The sequence below is a fragment of the Nicotiana tabacum genome, chromosome 7 (assembly GCF_000715075.1).
Source record: "Nicotiana tabacum cultivar K326 chromosome 7, ASM71507v2, whole genome shotgun sequence".
Taxonomy (NCBI): Eukaryota; Viridiplantae; Streptophyta; class Magnoliopsida; order Solanales; family Solanaceae; genus Nicotiana; species Nicotiana tabacum.
The window spans coordinates 20,192,282-20,203,540 of NC_134086.1; the positions used below are offsets into that span (position 1 = coordinate 20,192,282).

Below are 11,259 nucleotides of genomic sequence, written 5' to 3' on the forward strand. Positions count from 1 at the left end.
CATTTTTACCAATCCAAACTTGCTCATTGAATCTGATCACTCCATGTTGTAGTGTTGTATTTGGAATAGCCCCAACATCCATGCTTAATTGTTCAATAATGTTTTGAGCTTCTGCATCCCCATCAAAACTTTCAACCACTTCTTGGACCCATTTGGGCTGGACAACAGTAAGCACATTGCATTCTTCCTGGCCCTCAAATCTTCTGGACAAAGCATCTGCAACGACATTATCAGCCCATTTCTTGTAATGTATCTCATAACTTAGGCCCATAAGTTTGGAGATCCCCTTATGTTGCAGAGCTGAAGTTACTCGTTGATCATTTAAGAATTTTAGGCTGAAGTGGTCAATTCTAATTATAAAATGGTTGGGCTGCAAAAATGTCTCCATTTATCAACTGCTATTAATAAAGTTGTAAGCTCTTTCTCATAAGTTGACATGCTCAGATGTTTAGGACTCAAGGCTTGACTGATGAAAGAAATAGCCCTATGATTCTGCATAAGAACTGCCCCTTCTCCCACGCCACTAGCTTCAACTTCCACCATAAATGGAATAGAAAAATCAGGCAAAGCTAATATTAAGGCGTGCACCATTGCATTCTTCAATTCATCGAATGCTGCTGTAGCCTTGCCATTCCACAAAAAATCCCCCTTTTTAAGCAACTCAGTCAACGGTTTACTTATCAAGGCAAATTTTTTAATAAAGCGTCGGTAGTAACCAGTGAGTCCCAGGAATCCCCTCAAGCCTTTGATGTTAACAGGGCAGGGCCAATTCACCATTACATCGACTTTGGACAAATCAATACTTACACCCGAGCCTGAAATAATGTGACCCAAGTATTCAACTTGATTTTTTTGCAAAGCTACACTTCGATTGTTTGGCAAACAACTGATTGTTTTGCAACACTTCAAACACCACCCTTAAATGCTCGACATGGTTTTTGAGTGACACACTGTAAATTAGTATATCATCAAAAAACACCGAGACAAACTTCTGGAGGTAAGGACTAAAAATTTTATGCATTAACGCCTGAAAAGTTGTCGGGGCGTTAGTAAGATCGAAGGGCATTACTCTAAACTCGCACAGTCCGTGATGAGTTTTGAAAGCTATTTTGAACTCGTCCCCTTTTTGCATCCGTATTTGATGGTACTCGGATCGAAGATCGATTTTGGAAAAGAATCGGGCACCATGTAATTCATCAAGCAACTCCTCCACCACCTGAATTAGGTATTTGTTCTTCATTGTTATCTAGTTCAACTTGCGATAGTCAACACAGAATCGCCAAGTTGAATCCTTCTTTTTCACCAAATTTACAGGTGCAGCAAACGGTGATATGCTTGTTGTCACAGTCTGGGCCTCTAACATATCCCTCACCATCTTCTCAATGATGTTCTTCTGCTCATAAGAGTATCTATATGGCCTTTGGTTAACTAGTTTAGAACCCGGTATAAGTTCAATGGTGCGGTCATAAGTCCTCGAAGGAGGAAGGTCTTTAGATTCTTTGAAGATATTTACAAATTGTCCAAGCAACTTACGAATTTGGGTCGGGCTCTTCTGAGGATCTTCTTCTGTTGTTACTGCTACTAATTGGGCTGACAAGCAGCAGTGGCCCATGCCCAGTAATTTTTCAATGGATTTGACATCTCCTTCCTTTAATTCTCCCATGCTCTCAATCCCCATTATAGTAACCAATTTATCACCTCTAAAAATTATATAATGTGAGGGCGTGTGTGCAATGCAATAGGAGTTACAATATCAATCCAATCCATGCCAAGAATTATGTCACTGCCCCCAGCTTTCAACAAGGATAAATCAAACAAGAAAGCTTCATTACCCATGGTCCAAGAGAACCTTGGGCATTTGTAATTGAAAGGCATCAATCGATCACTTGCCACTCTAACCTTCATGGGCCTACCAATAGGTTCTGTTAGAAGGTGTAGTTGTTTGACGATATCGGGATACACAAAGCTGTGGGTTGCTCCGCTATCAATGAGTATCGTCACAAGGAACTTCTTGACCAGCCCTTGGATTTTGATTGTGGTTGATGATTGGCTTCCTCCCAACATCATTGCCAATGTCACCTCCCCCTGTATTTCCTCCTCCCCAATTGCTTCTTCGAAGACTTCATCCTCATCTACCCTTTCATATTGTTGTTCTTCCCCTTCCATTGTATTCAGTGCTTTGTTTTTGCATTGATGGCCAGGAAAATAGTGATCATGACATTTGTAACACAAATTGTGCTCCCTTAAAGTCTCAATACTAGGGTCCTTTAGTCCTAGAACTTTAGGATTTATTGCTGAGGTAATTTTACTGGAGGAAGGTAGTGAAAGTTTAGAGTTATAGCTGAAGTGATTGGGTCTGTTGGGTACTTTGGTAATATTATTTTTGGATTGGGCACTTAAGGACTGTTCATAAAGCTTAGCATGGCATAAGTTTTCAAAAGGGTTGGGACATTGGCTACTTTCAACATTGGGCCCAAATCTAGCTTTAGCCCACCTATAAAACAAGTAATAAAATAAACTTCATCGAAATAAGACCTAGCTAACAGGACAGGGCCTCTTAGTGCCTCAATTTCTTTTTGATAAGTCTCCACATCTGTCACTTGATGGAGCCTATTGAATTCAATCACCACATCAAAAGGCTCGGCCTAGCCATAAAGTTGACAGATATCAAAACAAAACTGAGCCCAAGATACCTGACCCCCATTATCAATCATGTAAGGATCATACCAATAGTCAATTTGATCCCGAATATTGATTGCAATATAAGTCATATTCTCTGCCTCCGGCACCTTGTATAAATTTAAAAAATTATTGCAACGTCTAATCCAACCACGTGTATTATTACCATCAAATTCTGGGAAAGCGAGTTTTGCTTTAGGCATGCGAAGGGGAGGCTGGGTATTAACAGGGTAGGAAACGTTTTGGGGAAAAAAATAATTTGTGGGGGGAAACTGATGGGATAAATGGCCTGAAGTTGTATAATGTGGGGGGGAAAAGGTTGGGTTTGTGTAATGTGATGGCAAGTGTGTGGTATATGGTGTCTAAGCAAACGAGGGTGCATGAGTAGATGAGTACATGTGTGATGAAGTGGAGCCAGGAGTGAAAAGCCCATAGGTCGTAGGTATTTCTATCGTGGGCGGTGTAAGGGTAGTGTGAACATTATACAAAGGTCCCATAGGGGCTAAAGGCCCAAGTAACTGCCGAGAAAGCCTAAAAGCAAGTGCTAGCTGGGGTACTTGAATATTGTGTGAAAAGTATGGGTTCATCAGGGCAAAAGAAAATGATTCATTCCCAGGTGAGGTCATGCCGATACGGTGAATATTTTGGATGGTAGAGGGAAAAATTAAATTTTGACTGACATTAGCGTTTATTGGGGTTACTGGAGTCGAAGCCACTGAATATGTAGACAAAGGCAAGTTGGTGGTGGTAGCATGTACCACAGTAATCGGCGTCGAACTTGACCTGAAAGCTCCTCCAACAGAAGATTGACTGCTTTCAACGTAAGAGCTTCCCTGAGCTACTGCCATGAAAGATCTGCTCATATTCCGACCTTCCTATTGCCTATTCATGTCCATAATCGAGTTTGAGCACTCTTGAAGACGTGCGTCTATATTTCTCTGTATATCCTCCATTGTCTCCATACGCCTGTTAGAGGTATCGATAAATGCTTGAATTTGATGTTCCAAATTCCTAGAACCTCCTTCATCGTCGCCGGCTTTTTGTTTATCGACCATCGTGGCCCGAGAACCATGGCTCTAGATACCAAATGTAGCGTTCTGCTACTGGTTGGATTAAAGGCAGCTCTAAAAAATATCGAGAGAAGGAAAGAAAGGATAAAAATTCTAAGAAGGAAAAGATAAAATTTGGATTTCAATTTTGCATATCTTTCTTTTAAGACTGACTAGGTACATATAGAAAATACTAGGAAACAGCTGTCAAATGCTCAGCAAATGCTAACAAACTGTACTACCTGGACACATGTCCTTAATTAGCTGTTCATAGGATTAAGGAGGAAAAATGACTAAACTTAAAAGGACTTTTAAATATCCCCTACTAAGTAACATAAAAGACACAAACACCTACTTTTCTAATTAGCATTGGTTTTCCTAATTACTCATCCAAGTCACGACCAAATCGTGACAAAGAGACGACTTTTAAAGATGTTTTAAGCATCAGGGAGAAGAAATCCAGCATAAATAGTACCATCCAACATATTTATAACCTCAGTAGCTCGAGGGTGCATGTGAAGTGGAACTAGACTTTTCATGTCAACTCGAACTATAGAAATACAAAGAGTGTTGAGTCCAGGCATTGTGTTTACATCCACAATGTTTACAACAAAACCAAACACTACTAGAAAACTGGCAAAATCCGTCCACAGAATACCGACCGAAATCGGTCGGAAAAAAACGATCGAAATCAGTCAGAAAATAAGTAAATTGGTCGCAATAGTAAAAAATATTTCCGACAATGGAAACAATGGTCCCAAAATAAAGATATAAAAATTCTGACTGATTTCGGTCGGAAATTGATCAATCTTTGACCAAGACCTGGTCATACTTGCATATTATCTACCAAAAACATTTAATTAAAAATTTCAAATATACCAACCGAAGTTGGTCGGTATATTTGAAATTATTGTTTCCCGCCCAAGGCAATTAGTTTTTTAATGAAACAAAAATTATACATATATATGTGTGTGTGTAAAGCCCCGTGAAGTTTATAATGAATTCGGGCCAATTTCGAGCTTTAAAATACAATCTAATTAAACACGAGCTACATAAGATTCCTTGAGTGGAATCAAGTTATTGGAGTGCTTGGGGATAATTATTTTACCAAATAATTAAAGTAATTATTATGTCATGTTTAATTATTGATAATAATTTGCGTTCTTATTATTATTTATATAAGGGAACAAAGATAATAGGGAACAAGAGATCACGTGGCAGTTGGCTAGCTTTGGAAATTTGTATGAGAAAGCAAGGACAAGAGATTAAGAATAAAAGAATGGAATGAGTGATGAGGTTATAAAGAAGCTCAAGGAAATTGGACAACAAACAAAAGAAAAGGATATACTACTATACTAAGCTTTAGGGATTGAAGCGAAGAAGGATGCTTCGCATCCCGGTCTGAAATAAGTTGCAGAAATAGCAATGGCAGTGAACTGCCACGCAAGACTCAACCTTTTTAAACGCAATTTTCGGGAAGAGAATATTATTTTTATTTTGGACCATGTCTTGAAGTTTTAGTGAGGAGGAAAAGCTCTCTACCATTGGTGCCACATTGAGGTGAGTAATTAATAAGTATTTTGATAGATTTGGTTCATCAATATTATCTTCTAATACTCCAACTACATGAAATTCTTAAAGAATTTCTCAAGTGTATTTTAAGGACAGAAGTCTTGAAACTTTAGGGTTTGATAAGGAGGTAATCCTTTCACTCCAATCTTATACATTATACTCCATGGACTTAGTAGAGTATATTTAGAAAGAAAAAATTGTATTTAAGGATCTATTCATGAAATCTTAGAAAACTAGTTTTGAAATTAACAAGCTTGTTGGTAGAGAAGATGAATAGTGTTGGGTTTATTTGAATGATGTCATTTTGAGCTTCTAATGGAATGTCTAGATTCCATAACATATTTAATGGATGAATTAGAGTTAAAACTCAAGGATTGACCTTCAAATGGTGAAATAAGGATTTTTGTGAAACTTGTGAAATTGGACCTAAGTGTTGGACACTTAGTTAATTTGGTTCGTGTTGCTGCGACACGTTATTGATATATGTGAGCTCGTATATGTAGATTATGGATTGTTGATACCGTTGAGATTTTGGATAAGATTTGGAAAGCGACTTGAGGTAAGTTGATTAAACTTACTTTTCACGAGGGACTTTCTCTAAGAGCATGATTTGGGTTAAGACATCAGTTATTTACATATATGCATGTCCGTACTTGTGGGGACAAGCGGGTGCGGATATCCCCATGTACTAAAATATTATATTGCATATGAAGTGTCATGTTATTTTCTAAAAACTTTGTTTTAAATATTAGTTGGTAAAATGATACTTGAGACTAACTTTATAAGTTTTATTAAAGAACTTATGTTCATGATAATGCGATTAAACATTTGAGTTTTATTGTTACCTTTGTTGTATAAAATGAGAAATATAATATTTCTATAATCTTTATATTTCGAAGTACCATTTGTTAAATCAGTAAGGATTGAAATCTCATTTTATTAATTGCTTAATATGAAATGAGGAAGGATTTCAATTGATTTTGTTCAAAAGCTTTGGATTGACCGTAAACGTCATGATTTGATAAAATATATACTTTGAGGCTATTTGCTATGAATCTATTTTTGGGTATCAAATATTTTGGGAGTTACTTGCATATAGATGAGCATTTTTGTACGGATTGGTTCGCCCGGATTGGATACTGTGTCGGGTGTTAGTCACGTAGTTTTGGACCGTGACAAACTTGGTATCAGAGTACTATGTTCTAATTCGAGTCCTAAAGAATTTATGGAATCGTGTCTAGTAGAGTTCTCCTTATCGGTGTGTTGTGCACCACACTTATATCGGGAAAGCTATCTTATTGTGTTGAGAATGAGAATAAGGATATCTTATAAGGTACACGCTCATTGTGTAATCACGTGTTAAGTTTCATGGGGTAGTAGGGGTATGCCTCGAGACTTTACATACACAGTGTGGTTTGAAAATCTATATGGCATATGAAGTTAGAACGTAAGTTACTCGCATTTGTTATTGTGAAAACAAGATTTATTATGAAAAGTTGTACGAAGATGATGTACGGATTTCTCGTAATGGGGTCGTACTTGTTGATAACATACTCGGACATGGGCTCAGAGTCGTAATGAATTATGGAAAGTATATTTGAAAATGGACTCATGAGAAGTGCAACAGAGTTGTACTTGGTAAAATTATATTTGAGCACGGACTAAGTAGCGTGATGTTACAAAGTTACCGAGGATTGTACGAATACATAATGAATAATGTGCTAATCATATTATTGTTGCAAGAGCAGAAAAAGATATCACTTAACCACATGAGTTGCGGTTAGGGGGTGTTGTGGTACTTAAACATAAAAGGAACTAAGGGAGCTTTGATGAGCGTAACGATTCTATCCTATTATCATAATCGAAAGATAACGCAAGTAGGATGATGAGGATATGAGTCGAGGAAGTGGAAAACTATGAGATGAGATTTTTTTAATTGGAAAATAAATGACCCTTAATATAAGGATGGACACGTAAGTGTACAAGATAAGTTTACTTGTGGTATAAAGACTTTGTAAAGTGACTTACTCCTAAGTGAAGATCGGAGAGTCAGGCATGTAATTTCATCGTAAGGTGATGGTTAAAAGAAAGATGCTACTTAATAGAAAGAACGAGGACAAGTTCAATTTATCAAAAATCTCCAGGGAGAAGACAAAATACAAGAGCAATAAATAAGGTTGTACTAGGGTCCCGAGCTTGTTATAAGTGAAGGAGATACGGTATTTTTATTGTGAAAGTTAAAGATATTGATCGTCATTATTTAGACAGCTATCAATAAGTGAATGAATGATTCGAAAGAGTCCTAGAAGTTTGGATTAGATTTGACTCGACTTGAGTACCGAAATATCAGTTCCAAAAATAAACATGATAATGTTATGCGCGCACACTTAGCGTAAGATGAAATAGGGAAAGATTTCTTCCAAGTGTATTCCTAAATGAGAAGTAATGTATTTTAAGACATGGATCCAAAGTTAAAGAAAGAAAACATGTTGGAAGGGAGTGGTAATCCTTAAGAGATGAAATACCATCGGGGTCACGTTAATAGTCAGGTGTCAGAAGCCTATGGGTTGTAGTAATTTTGCAATGATAAGACGTTCTTAAGGTAAAAGGATTGGAACATAGGACATTGACATACGGAAATTATTGGCGGATGTGTATCACAAGCCTGATAATATTGGGGATAATTATTTTCCATCATAATGGACTTATTGGGTAGGGTGACTAACAAGTTGGGGTTGAAGGCAATCTAGTTGCGGTCGTCATCAAGTTAAGGAGATAACTATATGTTATGGGTAGGAACAAGGTAAGAAAATATCGTGCTAGACTTCTGGAAGAGTAAAGGAACTTCATAGACGAATTTGGACGACTTTAGTTCGCTACGAGTCTCGAATGAATAGACGATGTCATGGAATTTTTTAAAAAAAAAAAATCTGTAAAATAGAGTGACATAATTCTAAAATCCTTGGCACGAGAGAAGATAGTAAATGAGACCCTAACCCATTAAGGAAAACTCTAACTGTGAGATTGATCAAAAAGTTTGAAAATGAAGAACAAGTTATATAATGTCACTTTAAGAGTTGCGGTGAAACTTAAGTTCTCAAAGAGTTACAAGAGATGTAGGGATGAAAATAATTAGATGACATCTCAAGTATGAAACTGTTACACAGGCCGGCATTACCTAGAACATGGGTTTAAAAAAATACTATTTAGTAGCTTTTTTTGGACTATCAAAATGAGAAGGAAAAGGCAAAAAAAAAAAGGAGAAAATGGCTTAACCAATTCAATATTCTAGTGTTTGACTATAATAGAAATTCAATATCGTAGTTGGATGTATAATAGGTATTATCCTAATCGTCGGTTTTTTAGAGAGGAATTTATTGAAGGGGTTAAGGAATTTATTAGGCACGCAATGCCACTTGAACCGTTTCGGATTGGAGGGATGATTAGGTGTCCTTGTACGAAGTGCAAGTGTTTGCATTTTTTGGATTCGGAGGATGTTACGACTCATCTTTATAAAAAGGGGTTTATGGATAATGATTTTGTGTGGACTAGTGATCGCAGCCTACTCCGCACTATTAAAAAGTAGGAAAAGAGGGTCGCAATAGCTTTTACCCGATTTGTGGGTCGGGATCGATTTCCACAGGGAGCTAGGAATGGAGTCGAGTATCTATTTAGAGTGGAATTGTGTATTTGTTCCAAATATCACTTCCAATCATTTTTGGTTTTTCTTTAACAAACTACTATTATCAACTACTAATTATAAATGCAACTAGATTATGCTAAACGAGAATTGCTAAAAGTTATATCTAATGGATAAAAAGGCACTAGGGTGTGACTTTCACCTAGGTGGCTAATTGACGGGTAATTGCTTCTAAGGCACGATTGACATGATTGGAGAAATATGCTATAATTGCTGCACGATTTTACCCACTCTCACACCTCTCGGTAGAGAGAGTGATTTTGCCCAATTGACTTTCTCAAGACCAAATGGGTAGGCAAATTTGCTCAAGCAACTAGGGTTCAAGTCGGGTAATTACTCTCTCGAGGTTTAACCCTTTAATTGGGACTATCAATTCTCTTAAGTCCATCCCAATTCCTTGTTGGGTGAATTTTGGAGACTTAGGCTCTCTTTCTCAAGAAGAGCCAAGTCAACTTAGCACAAACCAGTGTTTGCAACCACCAATTCATAAATTGAACCATAAAATTGACCCAAATAACAAACAATCATAGTCAATCTAGCCCCAAATCACAATACCCATCAATTACCCACACTAGGGTTGAGCCACAACCCTAGCTAATGGGTTTAGCTACTCATGCTTGAAGAGAAAAACAGAGAAATAGATGAAGATAAAGACATATTAATTAATTGCTAAGGTAAATACAACGATTCCATGATAAAAACTAAGTAAAAATGCCCAAAATGGCTATAGATGGTCTTCTCACGAACGCAGCTCAGTTCAGAAAATAGTTGATACCCTAAAAATGGAAAAAGGTTCTATTTATACTAGGCTGGAAAAACTGGACAAAAATGCTCCTGCGGGGTTAGTGCGAACCGCACAAAATGGGGTACGGACGCACTAGGCTCGTGACTCTGGAAAATCAACTCTCTGATCCCAGGCTCTGCGGACCGCGCAGAATGGACCGCGGCCGCGGAGGCTTCCAATGCGGTCCGCGCAGAATGGATTACGGACCGCACTGGCTTGAACCCTCGCACTTGACATCTCTCTGAAGTTCGTTTCCGCAGACCGCAAAAATTGTAGTGCGGTCGCGGTGTCTTCAGTGTGGACCGCACAATATGTACTGCGGCCGCACTGTTTTGATGCCTTCAAATCCAGCTCTCTGAATCTCCTTAGTGCGGACCACACAAAGTGTAGTGCGGCCGCACTAGGCTTGTTTGTCCTGAGTTGTCTTGTCTTTAGTACTTATGCAGGTTTCACTCCTTTTGAGCCGATATTTGACGTCTCGTCACTTTGTTGATCAAACCTACAATCATGCACAACTTATGAGCCTTTTGGGACTATTTTGTAAGAATTTATAATCAAAGCGTAAGCAAGAAGGAGCATGAAACACGACAAAATCCCTAGTTATCAACTAGTCATGGAGAGATTAATGGTATTAATGATGTATTTCATAACGTAGTTGTTGGTGAAAGCAGTAGGTTGGTGGAGAATAGCGTTCAACATCCTAGATACCATGCAATGGTTGCGGATGCTTTTGGTATGCACTTTGATTTTGAAACCCATGAAAGTGTTGAACAACCTCCTAACGAAGAGGTAAAATATTTTTATAAACAGTTAGAGGCCACTAGTCGTCCACTAAAGGAAGGGAGTATGGACTCTCAGTTGTCTGTTGCGGTTAGATTATTAAGTATCAAATCAGATACAAATATTTCTCAAGCGGGAATAGATTCTTTCATTAGCCTTATGAGTGAACTAGTTGACCTAACTTTCAACATACCCGAATATTTCTATAAGGCTAAAAGATTGGTTTCTGAGTTAGGACTCTCGTCTATGAAAATCGATTGTTGTGAAGATGGTTGCATGTTGTATTATAAGGGTGATGCATATTTAGAAAGTTGTAAATTTTGTGAAAAACCTTGTTTTAAGCGGGTTTCCAACAGGAAGAATATTGTTGTGAAGTCGATGCATTATTTACCTCTTATTCCTAGATTAAAGAGGTTGTATGCATCGATGAGTTTCGCACCTCATATGAAATGGTACTATCAAAATAGAAGGCCACCCGGTGTTATGTGTCATCCTTCATATGAGGAAATCTTGAAGTATTTTGATAGGACGTATCCGGATTATGCTAGTGAACCGAGGAATGTTCGATTGGGTTTGTGTGCTGATGGTTTCACGGAAGTTTTTATTTCTCCAATACCATATTCATGCTGGCCGGTCTTTATTATGACGTATAATCTTCCCCCTGAAATGTGTATGACTAGTCCATATATTTTTTT

General features: G+C 37.8%; 1 protein-coding gene across 1 annotated transcript; it reads right to left on the minus strand.

The window, feature by feature from the left end:
* Positions 1 to 354: 354 nt before the first annotated feature.
* On the minus strand, positions 355 to 777 carry LOC142162008 (putative mitochondrial protein AtMg00860). Its single transcript, XM_075218305.1, has one exon. The coding sequence runs from the start codon at positions 775 to 777 to the stop codon at positions 355 to 357; it is 423 nt and encodes a 140-aa protein (XP_075074406.1).
* Between the last annotated feature and the right edge of the window lie 10,482 nt (positions 778 to 11,259).